General features: G+C 54.2%; 1 protein-coding gene across 1 annotated transcript; it reads left to right on the forward strand.

The window, feature by feature from the left end:
- Positions 1 to 1,260: 1,260 nt before the first annotated feature.
- DAPK3 (death associated protein kinase 3) lies at positions 1,261 to 19,939 on the forward strand. The gene is made up of 9 exons (XM_030540355.1): positions 1,261 to 1,324; positions 3,232 to 3,354; positions 8,372 to 8,732; positions 10,041 to 10,170; positions 10,581 to 10,629; positions 11,832 to 11,858; positions 12,138 to 12,290; positions 13,011 to 13,056; positions 14,299 to 19,939. The coding sequence occupies exons 2-9, from the start codon at positions 3,293 to 3,295 to the stop codon at positions 14,839 to 14,841; spliced, it is 1,371 nt and encodes a 456-aa protein (XP_030396215.1). The 5' UTR covers positions 1,261 to 1,324; positions 3,232 to 3,292; the 3' UTR covers positions 14,842 to 19,939.
- Positions 19,940 to 21,372: the final 1,433 nt, after the last annotated feature.

Consider the following 21,372-nt stretch of genomic DNA (forward strand, 5'->3'; position numbering starts at 1 on the left):
CACCAAAAGGTGAAATAGTGTTAAAATTACATATGCCTTTCAAGATGGTCCCTGCCCCAAACAGCTTCCAAGCCAGTGCAGCCACCTCTTCTGTGGAGAATAGGACATAAAAGGCTATACCAAAATGTGGGACAGGGAGATGGAAGGACCCTGGGGCAAACTTTCCCATACAGTAAGTGCCATGGTTCACCCAAGCAGTGTGGACAGGGCCTCTGTTCTTAAATTGTATAGTTAAGAAGAATGGTTTAAAAATCCACACCCATGTGACTAATAACCTACATGTCGCTGGCTCTGCCACGCTGGAACATTGTGGGTGTGGAAAGGCAGGGAGGTCCTGCTCTGATCTCCCAGCTCAGCAGCTAGGAGACACTGATACACAGCACTTCTTGAGCTGTGCCTAAAACGCCCAGTGGAGGCCGGGAGTCCAGCCCCACTGCAGCCTAGCCCATGGAGGAGCCTGTCTGCAAGGGTTAAAACAGACAGAAGCGCGTCTGGCTCCTGCCTGTTTTCTCTGGTGGAGGGGAGCCCCCCGCCCTGGAGAAGGGGTGTGGGGAGCCGCCCGAGGGGAGAGGCGGGGATAGGCCCGGGGGGGGTCACGGGGGAGCCCCGCCGCCCGGGGGAGGGGCGGGGATAGGCCCGGGGAGGGTCACGGGGGAGCCCCGCCGCCCGGGGGAGGGGCGGGGATCGGGCCGGGGGAGCCGCGCCGCACGGGGGGGGAGAGGCGGGGATAGGCCCGAGGGGGGTCACGGGGGAGCCGCGCCGCACGGGGGGGAGAGGCGGGGATCGGGCCGGGGGGGGGTCACGGGGGAGCCGCGCCGCACGGGGGGGAGAGGCGGGGATAGGGCCGGGCGGGGTCACGGGGGAGCCGCGCCGCACGGGGGAGGGGCGGGGATAGGCCGGGGGGGGTCACGGGGGAGCCCCGCCGCCCGGGGGGAGGGGCGGGGATAGCCCCGAGGGGGGTCACGGGGGAGCCCCGCCGCCCGGGGGGAGGGGCGGGGATAGGCCGGGGGGGGTCACGGGGGAGCCCCGCCGCCCGGGGGAGGGGCGGGGATGGGAGCACGGGGGGGTCGCGCCGCACGGGGGGCGGGGATAGGCCCCGAGGGGGGTCACGGGGGAGCCCCACCGCCCGGTCCCAGGGAATCCCGCGTGTCCCGGAGCTGCAGCCTCCCCGCAGCGCGAGGCCCTGCCCTGTGACGCGCGGCCGGCTCGGCCAATGGCGGGCGCGGGGCCGGGCTTGCTGCGGTGACGTAGCAGCCGCGGCTCAGCCAATGGCGGGCGCGGGGAGCGAGCCGGGAGTGTCGGAATGCGGCGGCCGCGGGCCCAGGTGGGGGGGTCCGGATCGGGGCCGGGGCTCGGCCGGCTGCGGCTGCTGGGGAGTGGGGGCCTTGTGGGGTGAGGCGGGGCTTGGGCCGGGGTTGTGGGGCGGCCCCGGCGCGGGCGGGGGGTGTATGTTGGGGGTCCACAGGGGGCAGGGTGGGGGGTTGTGTGGTGCCGGCCATAGGGAGTGGGGGCTGCGTGTGGGCTGTGAGTGGGGCAGGGGGTTGTGGGGGGGCAGGGTGGAGGGCTGTGTAGTGATGGGCTGCAGGAAGTGAGGCCGGGGTGCGTGGGTTATGGGGCAGGGTGGAGGGCTGTGCGGTGATGGGCCGCAGGAAGTGAGGCCGGGGTGTGTGTGGGTTATGGGGCAGGGTGGGGGGTTGTGTGGTGCCGGCCATAGGGAGTGGGGGCTGCGTGTGGGCTGTGAGTGGGGCAGGGGGTTGTGGGGGGGCAGGGTGGAGGGCTGTGTGGTGATGGGCTGCAGGAAGTGAGGCCGGGGTGCGTGGGTTATGGGGCAGGGTGGAGGGCTGTGCGGTGATGGGCCGCAGGAAGTGAGGCCGGGGTGTGTGTGGGTTATGGGGCAGGGTGGGGGGTTGTGTGGTGCCGGCCATAGGGAGTGGGGGCTGTGTGTGGGTTGGGATTGGGGCAGGGGGTTGTGGGGGGGCAGGGTGGAGGGCTGTGTGGTGATGGGCTGCAGGAAGTGAGGCCGGTGTGTGTGGGTTATGGGGCAGGGTGGGGGGTTGTGTGGTGCTGGCCACAGGGAGTGGGAGCTGCGTCTGGGTTGGGAGTAGGGAGTGAGGCAGGGGGCTGTGTGGGGGCAGGGGGGAGGGCTGTGCGGGGTACTGGGGGACTGTGTTGGGCCGAGGGGTAGAGAGGGGGTGAGGGGTTAGGCGTGGAGGGTTGTGTGGAGCTCCAGACAAGTGTAACTTGGGGACAGTCAGAGATGCTGGAAGTGGGGCTATTGCCGCACCCCATGGCTTGAAGCGGTTTCCATCACATCCAGGGTTTACAGTTTGGTTCGATGGCTCTCAGCACCCCCACTGTACAGATTGTTCCTGCACCCTTGGGGACAGTGGTTCTTGTATTGTAGTTGGAGTGTGGTGAGAGGGTGAGGCCTGCTTGTGGGGGGGGCGGGAGAGGGGGCACTAAGGAGGAGGCTGAAGTTCCTTTGTGTATATCCCTCTCTCCTCCAGTGCACCCCAGTGGGCAGAGTGGAAACGTTGTAACAAGCTCGGCTTTGCTTCCTCCTCTTTCAGATTTATAAAATCAATGTGCTGATTGAGCCACTTGTTGCCTCCATCCAGGGCCTGGCGACTTATTTAGGGGTCTCACCCAGTGCTGTATCATGGGGCTGAGTAGGGGAGGGTGAGCTTTCCTCTCTCTTCGCAGAGGGTGTCAGGGAAGCTGAACAAAAAGATGGGAAGGAGAGTGGCTGAGGGACAAAGAATGATGGTTTGGGGGTTATAGCACTGGACTAGGACTCGTGAGATTTGGGTTTAATCCCTGGCTCTGCCACAGACTCCCTCTATGACTATGGGCCAGTCCCTGGGCACAGACAGTCTCTTGCTATGCATCTATACAGCACCTACCACAATGGGGCTCTGCCAGTAGCTCCTCAGGGCTACTGTAATAATCTGCTAGACTGAAATATCTTCCTACAAGCAGGGGGGTGGGACTGAATCATAACCCTGGAGAGCAGACGGCAGGGATCAGTCCTGCCTTGGCCGGGTGCGAATGAACTAGAAATAGATGCAACGTAAGAGCAGCGCTCATCCATCTCTTGTATCCATTCACGTGCCAGTTTAGAGCAGGTGCCGCTGTGTCATGCAGGGGGTTCTGTTGCTCATCCCACAGTGCTGGAATGTCTGGCTGATTGGGGCATGACAATTCTCTCCTGTTTCCTTTGTCTCCTTCCAGGGTTGAACTGAGCTGTCTGGCTCTCTGAAGGGTGGGCCGGGCTCCTTTTGGTCTGACAGCCATGTCCACCTTCAGGCAGGAGAATGTGGAGGACCATTATGAGATGGGAGAAGAGTTGGGCAGGTGAGTGTGCTAACTAGGGGGCGTGCTTTGCTGCGGGTGGTGCCATCTCCTGGCCGTAAAGCCAAGAGCCTGACGGCTTATAGTCATTAAATAAACCCATGGCATTTCTTTTGCTATTTCCATTTCTGTTCGCTACACCCTGTCTCCCATGTTCCCACCCTGCGTGTTCCATCAGGTGTGGGATTCTCTACCACTTGCTATTTTAAAGTGTTGGGCAGGTCTGCTGTTCAGCTGCTGTCTTTCTCCAGAGCCAGCTTTATTGCTGTGGCGGGTTAAGGGATCTGTTTATATCCCTTATCTACCTCCCAGGGGTGGGTCGGGGGAGGCTTAATGAATATTTAAAACTTGAGCTGGTTGGGAATATTTTAACACCACTTTGTTTTGGCCAGACAAATGTTGATTCATTGAAACAAACTTTTTATGGGAATGGGCCAGTTTTGATAATTCTTTAGTTGGGAAGGTTTCTCAGGTTCAGGATGGAGTTTCAGCAGAGTGCCAGCCAGCCTGATGGGGGTGGGCGTGCGGGAGAAGTCTCAATCTCTCCTGCTGGAGTTGTTCCAGTTTGTATAAATAATATTCATTGGGCCAATCAGAGAGACCAGACAGTGACAGGCTCTTATACAAGGGCCAAGCATTTTTAGTCACAGTTCACTCCTTTTCTAGTGGAGCTATGGCTCTTTTCCCCCATAAGCTGCTCACATCTTATCCCTGTTTGGCTGGGTCTGCCCTGCTTCAAAAATATCACTGTGGCTTGCTTAGCATTCTTCACTAGTGCCTCAGTCGCTCTGCATGTTTGGGGCATGTTCCTGCTATGAATCATCTTTGCCTCTCGGCAGAAGCTCGACTGTCTTTAGAACACGGGAAGAGGAGGCTGTTGTGTTGCATGCAAACTGGACTTATTCACATTGGATGCAAAACCTGTGTGTATCTTAGCTGTGCTCCATGTCTTAGCGTCAACAGAAACCCTCCCCAAGTTTTTAGTGTTGATGATTGAGCTACTATTTGTTGCAGCAGTGTCCAAAGCTCCCACTTGGTGGAGGCCTTTGCTCCAGGTGCTATACAAACCGGTAGGAAGATGTGACCCGTGTTCCAAAGGGCTTATAGTCTAACACAATGATAGTCAGACAGGCTCGTGAGCTGCAAGTGGCTCTTTAATGTGTCTCATGCGGCTCTTCGCAGCACATGATATTAAAACACCGTGTGATAGAATTATTAACCAATCAGGGTGCTCTTACTATGTTGTTAACCAGTTGTAGTTGCTAAGATAATAATACTTGGTCAGTCATTTTGCTGTGAGAATAATATATCCAAATAGGAAATGAAACAGTGAATTCACACGACTGTGGCTCTTTTGGGTAACGCTGATGGCTAATTTGACTCATGAACCACCGAGGTCTGAGTATCACTGGAGTTTGACTCTGCAGGGGAATGCTTGCTTGTAAACAGTAAAATAAAAGTGGAAAAATCCTGTGTTGGGAACATTTCCGATGATCTTCGGCTTCTTAGAAAACCTTTCCCCACCAAATTAAACTTCTGAATCAAATTGAGGTTGTTGGTGTCCCTTGAAGTCTGTATTCCAAGTCTGAATCGTAGAAGGAGAGTTAAAATGGTTCAGCTGTAGCAAGCCCAGAAAATTCTGGGTGGGGTGTGTGTGTGTGTGTGTGTGTGAATGGCGTTTAAGTTTGGCATTAGACTTTGGCATCTAAACCTAGCTGGTGATTGCCATGGTGTCTCTGGTTTAAATAACATGCAATGTTAGATGTTTTGTGGACTGCCTTCAGCGTCCGCCGCTGCTAGCTAAGGCCTGTTGTGTATCGGAATACAGCTCGGGAGTTCCTTAGGGACAGGGTTTTCCTTTTGAGTGCTGTAACCGCACAGGTGGCCCTGCTGGTGTTTAAATAAGAATAGCACTCGTTGGAACCCTGCACCGGCTCAAAGCATTTCCCAAGCAATCCTCCCTCTGCTCCTCTAAGGTGGACAGGCCGGCAATGTTACCTGGGCAGTGGTATTGTGTGGGGCTTTGTGGGTCTGGCCCATGCTGCAGTGCATAAGTGCGTCTTTGTTTACTTTGAGATGGTAATCGGTCTTGTCCATTGCCGAGAATGTGTGTGGGCATAAGAGCTGGCAGTTCTCAGGGGAGCTCTTTCAGAGGCTGTTAAGGCTACATTCCTGGGCCTCTTGGCCTTTAGTTGAATTCTCTTTTCCAGTCTGCTGGACCAACCTGCCGCTGCTGTAGTTCTGTCTTCTTGGGATGCGGCCGAAAGTTTGTTTCATGAGTTCCTCTAATCCCTGGGCTCCCCAGCCCCTTGGGGAAGGAGTTTTGTGTCACCATCCTGTCCAGCTGAGCAAGGAACGGCATGGGTTCCCCTTGTTCCCTGCTGTTCAGCAGCTGGAAGGTTGATGACTGTGGCAGTGAAGAGAGATGGGTGCAGAGGGGGATACCTGATGTTTAAAGGAGGAAAGTGGCTCCCCCTTCCTCTGTGCTTTGGGTTTGACTAACGTGCTCATAAAGGGGTGAGCAGCTTAAAACGAGTTTGCCTATTGTGCTCCCTGGGGAAGGAATCCAGGGAATCTAGGGCTTTGCTGCTCTGGCGGTATCTCTCCTTCGGTGTGTGACTATTTCATCACTTCTCTGTCCCGACAAGGTGACCTCCTTATTTCTGCATTTTCTAGAAGACATTGGTTTGTTAGACACTTCACGCGTCATAGCCCACTTCTTCCTCTCCTGCTCAGCACTCTCTAATCCAGCCAGGCTGGTGGGAGGTAAGAGGCTGTTGGTTGGTCTGGGAAGCTTTTAGCATTTGATTAGCTCTGACTGTTTCCTGTCCAAGCACAAGCCTTATATGGAAAGTTCAGGCCTGGCAGCCACCAGCCAATGAAGCAAGCCTTGATGTCAGTGTTTAAAAATGTAAATAACCCAGTTGGAGGCGAAGATGCTGGCAGTGTAACGGTGGGGGGGTAGGGTGACCAGATGTCCCTATTTTATAGGGACAGTCCTGATATTTGGGGCTTTGTCTTTATATAGGCACCTATTTCCTGCCTCCCTACCCCCCCACCACGCCCGGCCCCTGCCAGTCCTGATTTTTCACACTTGCTGTCTGGTCACCCTAAAGCAGGGGCAGTTAATATTGATCCTCCCAGGAAGAGGAAGAAATCCATCCAAATCCGGGTCTGTAACTTCCAGAGGCAGCATAGTTTTGTGGGTCTGGGGGTCAGGATTCCCTGGGTTCTGTTTTTTGACTTTGTTGCCAACTCCCTGCGTCTCAGTAACATAATCTCTCAGAGCCTCAATTTTCCTGCTTGTAAAATGGGGGTGTCACTGATGTAGACCACGGGGGCTGGGAGGAGTTATAAATTAGTATTCACAAAGCACTTGAAAATCTAAGGAGCTCTGTAAGTGCCGAGCATTGCAGCCTGGGTCAGTTGCACAGGCATGCTTCTTCCCAAATGCTCCGCACGGTGAAATCGACATCTCGGGGTGCTCTGGAATGGTGGTTGGAACTCTTGAGCTGCTGGATTCGTAGATCTGAAGGCTGGAAGGGACCATTGTGATCATCAGGCCATGGGAACTGCCTGATTCCGGCACTGAGCCTTGTAACTTGCGGTTAGGTATCGGCAGGATATTGCACAAATGCCTAAGCAGCATAATCACGTCATTACCATGATATGCTTCCTGATACCTGGGTAGATTAATACATTTCAAGGAAGGGCTAGAGATTTGTATGAATCAGAACAGCATCTGCGGTGACATACTTCGCATAAAAGCAGCATGAGCCATCAATCCTCATGCTCTAGGACAGGAGTAGGCAAACTACGGCCTGGGGGGCTGCATCCAGCCCTTCAGACGTTTTAATCCGGTCCTTGAGCTCCTGCCGGGGAGCGGGGTCGAGGGCTTACCCCTCTCTGTGTGTGCCATGGCTCTGTGTGGCTCCTGGAAGCAGCGGCATGTCCCCCCTCTGGCGCCTATGTGTGGGGGCAGCCAAGGGGCTCTGCATGCTGCCCCCACCCCAAGCGCCACCACCACAGCTCCTATTGGCCAGGAACAATGGCCAATGGGAGCTGCAGGGGCAGCACCTGCAGACAGGGCACGGTGCAGAGCCACCTGGCTGCGCCTCTGCTTAGGAGCCAGAGGGGGAAACATGCTGCTGCTTCTGGGAGCAACTTGAGGTAAGCGCTGCCTGGAGCCTGCACCTCCAACTCCCTACTGTGACCCGACCCCCTGCCCCAGCCCTGATCCCCCTCCTGCCCTCCAAACTCCTCGGTACCAACCTGGAGCACACTCCTGCACCTCCAACCCCTCATCCCCAGCCCCGACCCAGAGCCCACACCCTAGCTGGAGCCATAACCCTCCCCTCTTCCCCACCCCTCTGCATCCCAGCCCCAAATTTCGTGAGCATTCATGGCCTGCCACACAATTTCCATACCCAGATATGGCCCTTGGGCCAAAAAGTTTGCCCACCCCTGCTCTAGATGTTAACTGAACTCTCGCTGCAGCCAGGAGGGAAGTCTCTTCCTTCCCTCTTTCATCCTACCCAGCATGCAGTGGCGGTATTGGTTTATTCCAATCCTGCCTCTGATACCTCACAGACTGACAACCACAGGGGATGAGCTGGGCTATTGATCTGTCCTGGCTTGGCAGCAATTCGGTCTGTTTGTACGCCACAGGCGGTTGAAGTGTGTTCTCCAAGAAAGGGGCTTTTATTCTGCCTTGATGCTCAGCTTTCAGTGTCTATGATGCCCCAATCCCTGAGTTGGCCAAGTGGTGCATGGAGAAGGCAGATGCTTAGACCTAGAGTCGAGTGGAAGGGCTTTACCTCCTGTCCACGGAAGTACTGTGGCTCCCAGCAGGTTTGTAAGGAGTTGCACCCTTCTCAGTAAGGAAACGCACCTATGGGAGGTCTCTTTAGACTCCGAGCATTGCAGGCTGTAGATACCCCACTGCAGTCACTGACTCTTCCAGGCAGGTGCCAGCGAGGAGACGTCTTATTAACTGATGAGTCCTTTTTCCCATGTGCAGTGGCCAGTTTGCCATTGTGCGGAAGTGCCGGGAGAAGAAAAGCGGCCTGGAGTATGCGGCCAAGTTCATCAAGAAGCGGCGCCTGTCGTCCAGCCGGCGGGGCGTGAGCCGGGAGGAGATTGAGAGGGAGGTGGACATCCTGCGGGAGATCCAGCACCCCAACATCATCACGCTCCACGACATCTTCGAGAACAAGACAGACGTGGTGCTGATCCTGGAGCTGGTCTCAGGTGGCGAGCTCTTTGACTTCCTGGCCGAGAAGGAGTCTCTGACGGAGGAAGAGGCCACCCAGTTCCTCAAGCAGATCCTGGATGGGGTCCATTACTTGCATTCCAAGCGCATAGCGCACTTCGACTTGAAGGTAAGTTTCGGCCTATGGTGCCCAGGGTTCTGGCCTGCTAGACGCAGCGGAGTCAAGGTGTGGACAGACTCGTTGACTGTGGGGCTGTCTCCATCTGGTGCAGTGATCTCATTAGATCGTCTCAGCTCAATGAGATCAAAGCCGGTGGAAACTGGGTGGCAGATCTCCAAGGGCTGCTGTGCGAAGCCGTTCGTGGTCCAGTAGTTGGCACTCCTTTTTCTTGGGTGTGGTGTGGTGCTTTTATCTCCCACTTGGAAGAAAGGTCCCAATTGCTTGGTCTGTCTCCACTTCCCAAGCCCTCTGAACCCAAACCTACAGGCTGAATTCTGCTCTCCTTGGCACTCGTGCCAATCCACTTACTCCGGTGGAGTACTCCTGGGTGTTTGCTAGCATCAGACTCCGGCCTGTCTCTTTGGAGTCAAACCGAAGCGTGTATGCACAGAGGCAAAGGACTGAATCCAGATTGGACACCCTGTGCTTCACGTAGGCAGGTGAAGCTGGGAGAGGTGGTGAAGGGCTCTTGAGAGACAGTAAACACAACCACAATAATGCTCAGTGACTTTACACAAGCACTGTGTGTAAGTTCAGAGTCTCAGCTGCAGCTGAGGCTTATCCTTGGCTTTCTGGGTGAATGTTTGAAATAGCCATGTGGAAATGGTCCCATACCAGCGCTGCTTAGTCTTTACTTCCTGACGTGCATTTTTAACTCTCCTCGGTAGCGGCTGTGGGAGAGCAAGCTGGAATCTGTGCTGTTTCACAAGGCAGCATCAAAGCAGTTGTCAGCGGAGCTGTAACCACAGGATCTCCGTTACTGATGTGACAGGAAGGAACCCAGCTTGCCTTTCAGATCCCAGGCAGAGTCTGCAGGGGTGGCAGCTTGGAATGCCACGTTCTGAGCAGAGATGACTAAGCTAAAAAATTAATTTGGCCTGAGCTAGGTCGATGTACAGCTGCAGGGGTTCACGTCCATGCTATGCCCCCTCTGTTGGCTGTCGCGCACTTACCAGGAGTACTTCCACTCAACTGTGTGGAGCACTGACAGCTGGAGCCCCACCCTGCCCTGGGCCCCCCAGCCCCTGGTATCACCCTGCGGGGTTCTTGGCTGGAGCCTCCACCCCTGCTAACACCGTAAGCTGCCTTACATTGACCTAACTCTGTAGTATATAGTTAGAGCAAATCGGGAGGGAGAGGAGGATAGGGAATTACAGGATGTCTCTTTCCAGTATAGTGTTGCACTCAAAGGTACAGAGATCTTAGTGTTGCTGGAAGCCAATATGAAAAAGCCCTGCTGCGTTTGCTTCTCTCCAGCCCGAGAACATCATGCTGCTGGACAAGAATGTGCCAAACCCCCGCATCAAACTCATTGACTTCGGCATTGCTCACAAAATCGAAGCAGGGAATGAGTTCAAAAACATCTTTGGGACCCCGGAGTTTGTAGGTAAGAGGGAAGTGGGGTGGTGGCGGCTCTCGGTGTTCTGGAGGCTTGTTTGAATCTGGGAAAGATGCCCTGGGACTTTGCAGTGAAGGAGAGCCGGGGGGGTGGGGTGGTGGAGAGCTGTATTCCTGCATGGTGCCCCTGTGTATCAGCCCACAGCAGCCTCCCTTCGCTCTATCAGTTGTGTACCAGGACCTCCCTTAGTCTGAGGAAGCTGCTAGTGCAGCCCTGGACTGGGCGAGATTTGGGTACCCTTGCTACAACTCTTTGACGTCCCCAGGAGAAAAGTATCACCAAAACTCTGGTGAAGTCCAGTGGAGTTAGGGTTTGAGTCATTGCACAAGATGCCCCAAGCTGCTTGCAATGGATTCTTCCTGCAGCATAACTTTCTCTCTCTCTCTCTCCTTCTAAAGCCCCTGAAATAGTGAACTACGAGCCCCTGGGGCTGGAGGCTGACATGTGGTGAGTATGCCATGACTTTCCATCATAACCACAGGCCCGTTGTAGAACAGCTGCTGATGTGGGTGGTTTCGGCCCGGTTCTTAGTGGGCAGGTATTTGCACCCTCTCTGTGCTAGACACCAGCTGGCAGCTTCCTGACAGAGGCCAAGAATTAAATGCACCTGGGGACTGAACCGTTGTCTTGTTGCTGGAACAGAGTCCCTCTGAGCCAGGGTTGAGGGGTGCTGGTTGAGCAGGGTGAGAGAAGTGGCCCATACTAGCTGATAGCACATGCCCCACTAGCTAGCCTATCTTGGCCCATACACTAGCTTGCAGTGCTAATATGCATGTGGCACGTTCTTGTAGGTAAATAGGTTGCTTCAGTCTGCGGGGCTGTCAGCCTGGCACTGATAATCAGCCCAGGAGGAGGGAATTCTGCATCTGTGGGGCTTGTTTCTGTCCCTTGGTTGTCTCCCGTAGCCAGGCAGTGTTCTGGCTGGGGTCTGCTGAGCCTGTTGCTGTCTGCTCGGTGTCATAGAATCTCAGGGTTGGAAGGGACCTCGGGAGGTCATCTAGTCCAACCCCCTGCTTGAAGCAGAACCAATCCCCAACTAAATCATCCCAGCCAGGGCTTTGTCAAGCCTGACCATCTAATTCCCTCCTTTTATATCTTTTTGTCCCTCGCTCCTGCTCCTGTGTTTCATTTGTTGTCCCCAGTCGATTCCTGGTTCTGTGGTACCCCTCTCGCTGAAGAGGACAGGCCTTTAATTCCTGGTGGGCCCCAGCAATCTGACTTTCAGACAGGCTGGTCTCTTTGAATGCTGCTAAATCTAGCTCTGGGGTGGGGTTGGGTGGGTGTTGGGTATGTGGGCCAGGGCTCGGGATAGGCCTGTAATCGCTGAAGGCTGAGTGGAATTTGGTTGACTTGCACATCCTGGAAGCTTCTAATGAAATAACCCAACCCCGGATTCCCTGACCTGAGCTTTGATCCTTAACTCGGGCAGCTCAGAGACATGAACGGGGAATCTTGTCCTAGACCTAGAAAGTGTCTGTGCTAAGGGAAAGATGAAATCTTGGGGAAAGCTGGCTGCAGGGTGGACCGATCTGTCACTAAGAGGTGCCCTCCGCTGGAAAACCTAAAAGACTTAAGTCTGGAGTGAGGAAAGACCTGCCTAAAAACTGCTCTACAATGCAGTGATCTTGTGTCCTCTCCCTCTCTCCTAGGAGTATCGGGGTCATCACATACATTCTGTGAGTACAAGGACAATTCTTCTTCTCTCTGGGTAAGAATATGCTCTGCCGTGCTTGAGGAGACAGTGTTGTCAAAGGCTGGGATTCAGAAGTCCTGGGTCCTACTCCCAGCTTTGCCATTGAGTCACTGCCTGACCTGGGGCAAGTCCTCCCCCTGCCGTGACCCAGGTCAGGGGAACGGAAGTAATGTTAGTGCTGGTGTTTGGGAGTGAGCGGCAGGGCTTGGCGCTGTTGGCACAGAGCGGTGTCTGATGGTAACTGTCTGATCTCGCCCTGCAGTCTAAGTGGCGCCTCTCCGTTCTTGGGCGAAACGAAGCAGGAGACGCTGACGAACATCTCCGGCGTGAACTACGACTTCGACGAGGAGTATTTCAGCAACACCAGCGAGCTGGCCAAGGACTTCATCCGGCGCCTGCTTGTCAAAGATCCCAAGTACGAGACCAGTCGGTTGAAACGAACCGCGGGGAGCGAGGCATGGGGACGGTCTGCTGCATGCCCAGCACTACTCCCTGCCAGCAGCCTCCAAAAGCCCCCGCCTCTCTCTTGCTGCCGTTGTGCAGTGGAAGAGCTTGGCTAACCTGCTGCTGCTTGTCATCACATAGCACACTCAGTGTAAGAGGAATGGCAGGCGACTGCCCCATGTCTTAGGCCAGAAGTGCTGTTTTCTCAGGTCCGTAACCTCCGACAGCTGCTTCTTATCTGCCGTCAACAGGGTCCAGTCTTTCACAATATCCTCAAAGCAAAAATATCTGCTGCTCCAGGTGTGCAGGTTTAACGGGAGCCGTTGGACTGGCTCTCGTCTCTCCAGGACGATAGTCTGGTACCAGACTGCCGCTGCAGCATCTCTGGAAGCCAGCTCCTCTCCAACGGGGATCCCACACTTAGCAGAGAAGCTAGCTCGCCTTGGGCAGCGGTTGGGTCCACAGGGCAGGAAGGCAAATAATTACAGTACAGCGTGTGTCGGCTCAGCTGATGGAAGCGGGAAACTGCTGCTGATTTGTCGGCTGGCGCTTGGTGGGATTAAAGCAGAGACTGAGAATAACTGGCTCAGCCCTCTGCATGCGGGTTTCATCTGAAAACTAGTGACCCCGAGCAGGCCAAAAGCTCGGTCCAGCTGCTGTAGCCTAATGAACAGACCTAATGTTGTTGCAGGAAGCGGATGACAATTGCCCAGAGCTTGGAGCATCCCTGGATTAAGGTAAAAGTCCATAAATGCTTGTGGCCTGGCTCTGTTTCCCAAAGGTATCGAACAGCCCAACTCCCACGGATAGGAACAGCGTGCACTCAGCCCCTCTGGAGAATCAGGCCATTTGTCGTGGAATCTAAAAATTGTTCTTGGTATCAGCCTTTAAGCAAGAAGCGTTTGCTTCTCGTTCACTCCACCAGCCTGGAGAGATCTAGCAGCTGTGCTGACTTGGTCTAGAGGGAGCTGATTTCTGGCCAGCCTTGAAGCAGGAGTGGGGACAAAACAATCTGGAATTCTCTACAGGCAGGGGATTGGGGGACCGGTGGCCATGTCTCCATCAGTAGTGGCTTGCACCACGGAGGTAGGGGAACTGCACTGCACGTAGGCTGGCTCTGAACCATATGCAAAGTATATGGCGTGAATGCAGCTGCCAGGCTTGCTGTTGACCTGCACTGCTACAGACTAGGGACTGAGTGGCTAGGCAGCAGTTCTGCAGAAAAGGACCTAGGGGTTACAGTGGACGAGAAGCTGGATATGAGTCAACAGTGTGCCCTTGTTGCCAAGAAGGCTAATGGCATTTTGGGCTGTATAAATAGGAGCATTGCCAGCAGATCGAGGGACGTGATCATTCCCCTCTGTTAGACATTGGTGAGGCCTCATCTGGAGTATTGTGTCCAGTTTTGGGCCCAGCACTACAAGAAGGATGTGGAAAAATTGGAAAGAGTCCAGCAGAGGGCAACAAAAATGTTTAGGGAACTGGGGCACATGACTTATGAGGAGAGGCTGAGGGAACAGGGATTATTTAGTCTGCAGAAGAGAAGAATGAGGGAGGATTTGATAGCTGCTTTCAACTACCTGAAAGGGGGTTCCAAAGAGGATGGATCTAGACTGTTCTCAGTGGTACCAGATGACAGAGCAAGGAGCAATGGTCTCAAGTTGCAGTGGGGAAGGTTTAGATTGGATTTCAGGAAACACTATTTCACTAGGAAGGTGGTGAAGCACTGGAATGGGTTCCCTAGGGAGGTGGTGGAATCTCCTTCCTTAGAGGTTTTTAAGGCCCGTCTTGACAAAGCCCTGACTGGGATGATTTAGTTGGGGGTTGGCCCTGCTTTGAGCAGGGGGTTGGACTAGATACCTCCTGAGGTCCCTTCCAGCCCTGATATTCTATGAAATGCGCAGCCTGGGGGTGGGAGGGAAGAGTCATTGACCCTGGACAGTACCTGAGAGCTGAGTTTTCCCTTCTCCTCCTTGAAGGTGATCAAGAGGAGGAACGTCCGCAATGAAGACAACGGCAGGAAGGCGGAGAGGCGGCGTCTCAAGACCACTCGGCTCAAGGAGTACACCATCAAGTCCCACTCCAGCATGCCCCCCAACAACACCTACATCAACTTTGAGCGCTTCTCCAAGGTCCTGGAGGAGGTGGCTGCGGCTGAGGAGAGCCTACGGGAGATGGAGAGGAACAAGAAGTCCTTCCGGGAGGACATCGAAGCCTTGCGTTCCATCTACGAGGAGAAGGAGTCCTGGTACAAGGAGGAGAATGAGAGCATTCGCCAGGACCTGCGCCAGATCCGGCAGGAGCTGCAGAAGACAGAGGCCCTGAAAAAGCAGACCCAGGAGGAGACCAAAAGCACCCTGCTGGTGGCCAACGGGCTCAAACGGCGCTACCGGAAGCTGGAGAACCGCTATGAGGCTCTGGCCAAGCAGGTGGCCTCGGAGATGAAGTTTGTGCAGGAGCTGGTGCGGTCAATGGAGCAGGAGAAGCTGCAGAGTGGAGAGGGGGACTGCAGCATTCGCTAGCCTTCATCCTCTGAGCTTGTGGGGCTGGGGAGGAGGACACTGTGGGGGGGAGAATACCTTTGCCATGGCCTCTATGGGCGAGACACCCAATCTGTGCCCACTTGAGCTTCATCTATTCGCCAGGAGCCCGAGAAACTTGGCCGTAATAGCATAAAATGGTAGACTGCAGCAGCAGTTAATAGGCAGGTATGACAACCTGGACACTACAACTCCCATCATGCAATGCTTCTGATCCAAACTGTAGTCTGCTGAGCCCACTGCATGCTGGGACCTGTAGTCTTACCCCAGTTGCCTCACCATATTAAAGGAGAAGGCTGCACTATTTATGGGCGAGTCTCCGACCAGCCCCCTCTTCTGAGGGTATATTGGCAATGGCAGCTTTTAATTACTTGCGAGTGGGTCCAGCCCTTGTCCAAGGACTTGGGCTGTTTCTTACTCTGAAGTTAATGAAATCACTTGCTGATCATTCTCAATGTTCCATCTCTCTTCCCTGCTGGCTCTGACCACCAGCAGCGAAGCTCTGACTTGTCTAATTCCCAGGAGCCATGGCTGTGGCTATGCTGACCTGGGTACTGCAGCCGTTTGGATTTCTAGAGTATTCTGGCAGCAGGAGCTGCTCTTGCAAGTTCACAAGACTCTTGCCTGTCTGAGGGGAGAGACCAGCGGGTGTTCCCAGATAACTAGTTCCATAGGGGAGAGCTGAACGGCTCAGGAGGGGCCCTTGATCTAGGCATTGTACAGACTGTCTCGATAGCTCCTGACACATTTGGAGAGCGAAGAGCCAAACCCTTTGGAAAAGAGGCTTCTAACTGGCCAGTCCGTAACCTGGCTGTCAAGCCCTCCTGACCTGGGCAACTTGCCTTAGCTGACCTCCTTAGCTGGCTCGCGCAGTAGCAGCCTGTCTGTACTCTCGCCCATAGAATCTCTCTCGCTGATTTGCAGGCTCCTTGAGAGCTGTTGCCTCAGCAGTGTGACCTACCTTCCTTCCTTCTCGGGAACTGCCTTTGTCCCTCAGCGACCCAAGTGCTGCTTTATTCCCTGGTGTGAGGGGAGGGCTTTAATTTCTTTTTAACCTCTCCAAGCCACTCTACTGTTAGAAATAAGTTTTCTTACCAATCTAGGTGGAGAATCGATCACCCTGCAATAATACAAACCATTGAGACTAGAGCTGCCTCCTGTCCAGCAGTTACTAACCATAACCTGTGGGGCTTGGGCTTGCTTTAGGGTTTCTGGGCACTGGTCCCAGCCGCAAAGGATGCTCTGGAAGGTCTCTGGAACGCTTGGGCATCCTCTGCGTGATCCTTGCCCTTCAATTTGCACCTCACTTGATCCTGGCCACGGAAGAGACTGGCTGAGCTCTCCTGAGCCAGTGCTGGGTTGGAGAATTGGAGAATGAAATAGTTTTCCCTCTAATGAGGGCAGGGTTTGGCCTTCTCCTGCCATGCTTCCTCCCTGCTGGCCTCCATATCAAAGACCCAGCTTTATTTGAGGCAGGAGAGCACTGGGAGTCTAGGATCTTGACACCAAGCAGGCGTCTTCCCAAGATACGCTGGGCGTGCTGCAGCTCTGACAGCTGCAGGGGCTGCCATGAACATACCTGCCCATGTCAACTTCCCATGCCTGGTCTCCTTTTCTGCACTTCCTGGTTTGGATGTTCCTCTGGAGCCATCTTGGCTAGGGTTGTTCCTGCTGCTTCTTGAAGCCTTTTCCACCTGTCGGTTGCTTGTTGTCTCCTGAAGCAGCTGGATACCTCCCAACTTCAGTCTCTGCCTGTCCCGTGGCTTCAGTTTTCCCTCCGCGTGGTGCCGCTCAGCCCTGAGCCCTCGTAGGAGTTCATGCAGCCTCTTCTTTAACAACCTCTTTCTTCTTTGTACACTAGGAACCCCAGTGTCAGGGAAGCTAGAGGTGGGAGAGATCAATTAGCAGGCCTATGGAGTTGGCTAACGCAATGCAGGTCCTTCCTTGCTGTGTCTTATGCCTCTTCCCTGATTCTCTTCTCATGCATGTAACAAGCTGCCTGGCATCATGCCCAGTACTCCAGACCGGCTTTGCTGGCCACAGAAGGGCCCTAAGGGTCTCGCCTCACTCCTGCTCCTTGTTCTGCGTGTTCCTAACAGCTGCTTGTCACCGACCAGATCTTCAATTTCAATCCTGCCCTGGTGGCCTGATTCAGTGTTTGACCCTCTAGGGCCTAATGCCCTTGCATGTTTCTCCCACGCCCTCTCCTTATGTTCATCATGTGCAGAAGCCACTTCTCAGGGCTTGTCCCTTTTCTCCCCTACTCCTACCCCATCTTTAGGCGTGGACTGGCCTCTAGGCACTTCCTATGTCCCTGCATGTTGCCAGCATGCGCCAGCTCAGGGCCTGCGGTCTATAGTGCTTGATTTGTCACTTCCCTGGAGTTATTCCCTTAACGCCTTCCAACCAGGGACCTGAGAGTGCTTTGCCGACACCAACTGAACCTCAGTTGACCCTGTGAGCAGAATCCGTGTATGTTTCTAGAGGTGAACTGAATTGCACAGTCAAGTCACGGGAACAGAACCCAGGAGTCCTGCCTTCCATCTCGACCCACTAGCCAATCCTCTTGCCTGCGAGCTAAACCACATTTCTGCCTCCACCACCCATGTCCGGTTACGGCTGCTCTGTGGCCTGTTACCCAGCCAAGTTTAACTTTGTGTTTCGTCATCAGCAAAATGTTCGCTGCCCCCTTGCTGCAATGTACCAACAGCTGCTTTGATAGTTCAAGGCAACTGTTTGAATCTATAGTGTACCTTGAATTTCAGTTTCCCTAACTTTGAACCTTGCAGCCATGTTCTGTCTTCAACCCCACGTCCAGTCAGTTTCCTTTCTTGGCTTCCCTCCTGTCTGTTCTAGCCTGGGTTTGCTCTTTACAACCATCCAGTGCAAGAAAGAATCTATGTGCAGACTGGAAGTGGTGGGGCAAGAAACCATCTCAAGCTGGAAAACAATAATCAGGCTGCTAACGTGGCATGTGCAGCCTGTCTGGTTTCTTCTAGTCTGTGGACTCTAGCATCAGGAGGGGAAGAATGCCAAGAATGCCCTGGAAGCAGTGAGGAATTTGTTGCTTTATGGTTTGTGCATCTGCATTGAAAAGCCAAGCAGGCTAGCTGCTGCATTGCTTGAGACTCCCTTTTCAGCTGGTTTCTCTAAACCCCTGCTTTCTTCCGTGTCTCTCTGTCTTGTCCTTTTAAGCAATTTATGACCAAGGACTTTGAATCTCACAGGGGGCCCAGTCCTTGCAGTTGCCAGATACACTCCAGTCCTGTTGTTTTCACTGGGAATAAAGGATTGCTTGGCACGTCCCAGGATCAGGTCCCACATCTGCAGGGAGCGCGACTTCTACTCTGCGCTCATGTCACTTGTTGCCAGGCTATGTAACCAGAGAGGGAGTAGGACCCTGGTGGTCGGGGTTCAGAGCTGGGTGCTGCAAGGTTGTATCCTGGTTGTGGTCGGATGTGACAGCAGCTACACCTAGAAATCTCTCGACCGTTCTCTTTATCCAGCTTAAGGATTTGGGCTCCATACTGTAAAATGAAAGAGCAAGAAAATGCCTAACGGAGAATATTGCTGTTGCCTCTTCCTCCACAGAAGCAACGTTTGATGCACTTACCTCATTCCAATTGTATTCCCCTTTTCTCCTGTGCCATAGCTCCAGAGGCCGTGGATTCAAAAGGCAGCCCCGTGCCTGCATAAGGTGCAGCATTGAGGGCTGTCAGCTAACTCTTGAACTCTGAGCTGTAGTGCCCCCGGTGCTGCCTCAGAGATGAAATAGACCCGTGCGTTTGTGCCAATCCGTGTCAAAAGCACCATTGCATGTGCCCTAACCCAGCACCCAACTTCCATAACGAAGTGGACACTGGCCAGAGGGCGCTTTCAGGTGAACTTGTTCTAGTGGCACAGAAATGTCTGTGTGAAATGAGGGAGGGGCCTGGACTGGTTCATCTCTAGGCCTGTTTGGATACACAATCGATCAGAGAAACCAGATACTGAACCAAGAGATGTTGGCTGCCAAGATCTGCAGAAAACTTGTGTTTTCCCGGCTTCTTCCCAGCCTGTGATGTGTGATCTCTAAGTGTACTTTCCGTACCAGTATGCTGTGCATTCCAAAGGCCTGGAGGAGGGAACCTTGCATCCACTCCTGTGTGTTCCTGGTTTTTGAATATCTTTACCCCCAGTCTTGGAGAAAGCAGGTGCTGGTATGGGATTAAATAGATGAGGGGAGGCAGGTGTGAACTGCCAGGTGAGCAGTGAGGTCTGTCCATGGGCTGGTCTTGAGCTGCTCGGATGAGTTGGGAGCCCCATGGTGTGCCTGAGTGTATTGCACTGTGGCAATCCTTGGCTGTCCTTGAGCAAGGACCAGTGTCTCTTCCCATCCAGGGAAAGTCCTTAGTCACTCCCTGAAGCTGCACGCAGATGTCAACACAACACAGGGCTTTGAGGAGGGAGAAGAGCATGGGCTGGGTCTTAGGGAATCCCGATGCTTGTCATGAATGTGACAGTGGGGCAGATATAAACTCCTGTGTGAAAGTCACTGGGACCCCTGGCCCCTTCCGAGAGCAAGTCTCCACTCTGCCTAGGGGTCCCCAAAAGAGAGGCTGAGAGAGGTCTCTGGGGAACAGCGGGTCTGCCATTGCTTGGGGCAGGGAGTTGACTGGTTTTATCAGAACCTAGGGTTGAAAGGCAGATGGTGTCTCCAGCTCCTTGCCTGAACCATGTGGTGGAAGGAGAGCTGTAGCACAGCAGCAATAACTAGCAGCCAATCAGTATTCAACTTTGCCTGAAGGGAGTCAAGGGTTGGCCAATCACTGGCTGTCACTGTTATCAATCTAGACAGGGGCTGAGCCCTCTTTCTTGGTTCACCCACTTGGCTGGCTGGGCTTAGGGGTTGTGTTGGTCTGTGCCATGCCCTAGTGCCTGTGTAGCAGGGAGCTGTATTAACCATGGGCTAGGTTCACTTTTAGTAGGAAGAAGTGACCCCATGTACCCCTCTGCTGTGGGACACACACAATCCAGTACCAATGGGTTACACCAGCCTGTCTTTTATTTTAAAGGAATAAAGATTTCTGTATCAACAGGCTGCGGCGTTGGCTTGTGTTCTGCCATGGGTGGGAGGAACCTGTCTTTAGGGGAGGGGGCAAGGTAGCCTCAGGGGGGAGAACTTATACTGGTAAACTTTGTCTCCTCTCGCCTCCAAGATGCTGGTTTGAATCCAGCCAGAGGAGAGAGTTAGCTAAGCTGCATCACAGCAGCTTACCATGAGGGTGCCCTGCATGGAGTCCAATTCTTTGCATCCATGTGATTGCAAACCCTCCGTGGGCCCAGGCCCTGCTCTGTGGCTGAACACAGGCCTTTCTTCTCCATGAGTGGGAGGCTGGTTATCTCTTTCCTGTGCTAAATTCACACCACTTGAAACACCTCAGCTGGAATCCCTGTGGCAGGAGCTCTCTGCACTTCAGTGCAATTCCCTGGGCAGACTCTGTACTTTTGCCAGTTGAGTTAAAGGTGTCGGTGTCCTCCCTGGCACTGATCTGACAGGAGAACAAACCTACTGCAGGTAGGCCAGGGCACTGCCCTAAGCATCTGTGAGCCTGTCTCGCTAGGAGCGTCCTATGTAGGATAACAACCTACTCCTGTGCCCATGCAGAAAACTCTGCCCTTGGTGCTGGAGCTCCTGGTTTCCCTCCTGCAGCCATTTCTTTTGCTGGCCCCGAAGCAGGGAGCGGGGAGTCTGCAGGACCCACAGCAGCTGAAAATTTTAGTCTGCTACATGAGTGATGCTCATGTGGGAATGCTAAGAGGGGAAACACCCCTTCATACCTACCTGTGCGTGAGATCAAGCCCCCCTGCATGCTGCCCCCAGATCATCGCCATTTATACGCTCTGCCTTTGCTTGCTTCACGTCCTCTGCTGAAAGGAGGCAGCCAGGGTGCTGTCAAAGCCTTACCTAGCAGAGCAGTTTGGAAAAGGGAGGGGGGGAGTTGCTTTCTCCATGCTCCTCTACCCTCTGCAGGCAGGTTGGTCCTGAGAGCAGCAGGACCTGGTGAGGTGTTAGGTGCATATGAGATGGGGGGCTGTGCCCTAGGCAGGGGGAGAGCTTTATGCATATGAGATGTGGTGGGGGAGGAATAGCTCAGTGGAACGAGCATTGGCCTGCTTAAACCCAGGGTAGTGAGGCTCAGTCCTTGAGGGGGCCATGTAGGGATCAGCGGCAAAAAGATGGGATGATTTCATTGGGGATTTGTTCTGCTTTGAGCAGGAGGTTGGACTAATTGCCTTGGAGGAGGCAGGAGCCAGGTGTGATTCAGTGCAGTTGCCCAGGGATGCGAAAGCCTCTCGCTTCCCTATCACAGCACCTCTTCCTGCTTCCCCTCAGCCCTCGCTAACTGGCCAGCCCCTCCAGCTGAGATTCCAAAGGGTTAACCCCGGTTGGGTGTCTGAATCTGACCAGTGGGTTCCCTCCCTGGTTGGGATGTGCAGACAGGCTGCTGCTGGTACCCAGGGTCCCAGACA

This window comes from Gopherus evgoodei, chromosome 22, assembly GCF_007399415.2.
Source record: "Gopherus evgoodei ecotype Sinaloan lineage chromosome 22, rGopEvg1_v1.p, whole genome shotgun sequence".
In the NCBI taxonomy this organism is placed as follows: domain Eukaryota; kingdom Metazoa; phylum Chordata; order Testudines; family Testudinidae; genus Gopherus; species Gopherus evgoodei.

Excerpts from the sequence above, each read along its gene's own strand:
- DAPK3 (XM_030540355.1), top strand. The coding sequence starts at position 3,293 with ATGTCCACCTTCAGGCAGGAGAATGTGGAGGACCATTATGAGATGGGA. Across the intron at positions 11,859-12,137 it reads GGGGTCATCACATACATTCT|TCTAAGTGGCGCCTCTCCGT; the intron begins GTGAGTACAAGG and ends CTCGCCCTGCAG. Across the intron at positions 13,057-14,298 it reads TGGAGCATCCCTGGATTAAG|GTGATCAAGAGGAGGAACGT; the intron begins GTAAAAGTCCAT and ends TCCTCCTTGAAG.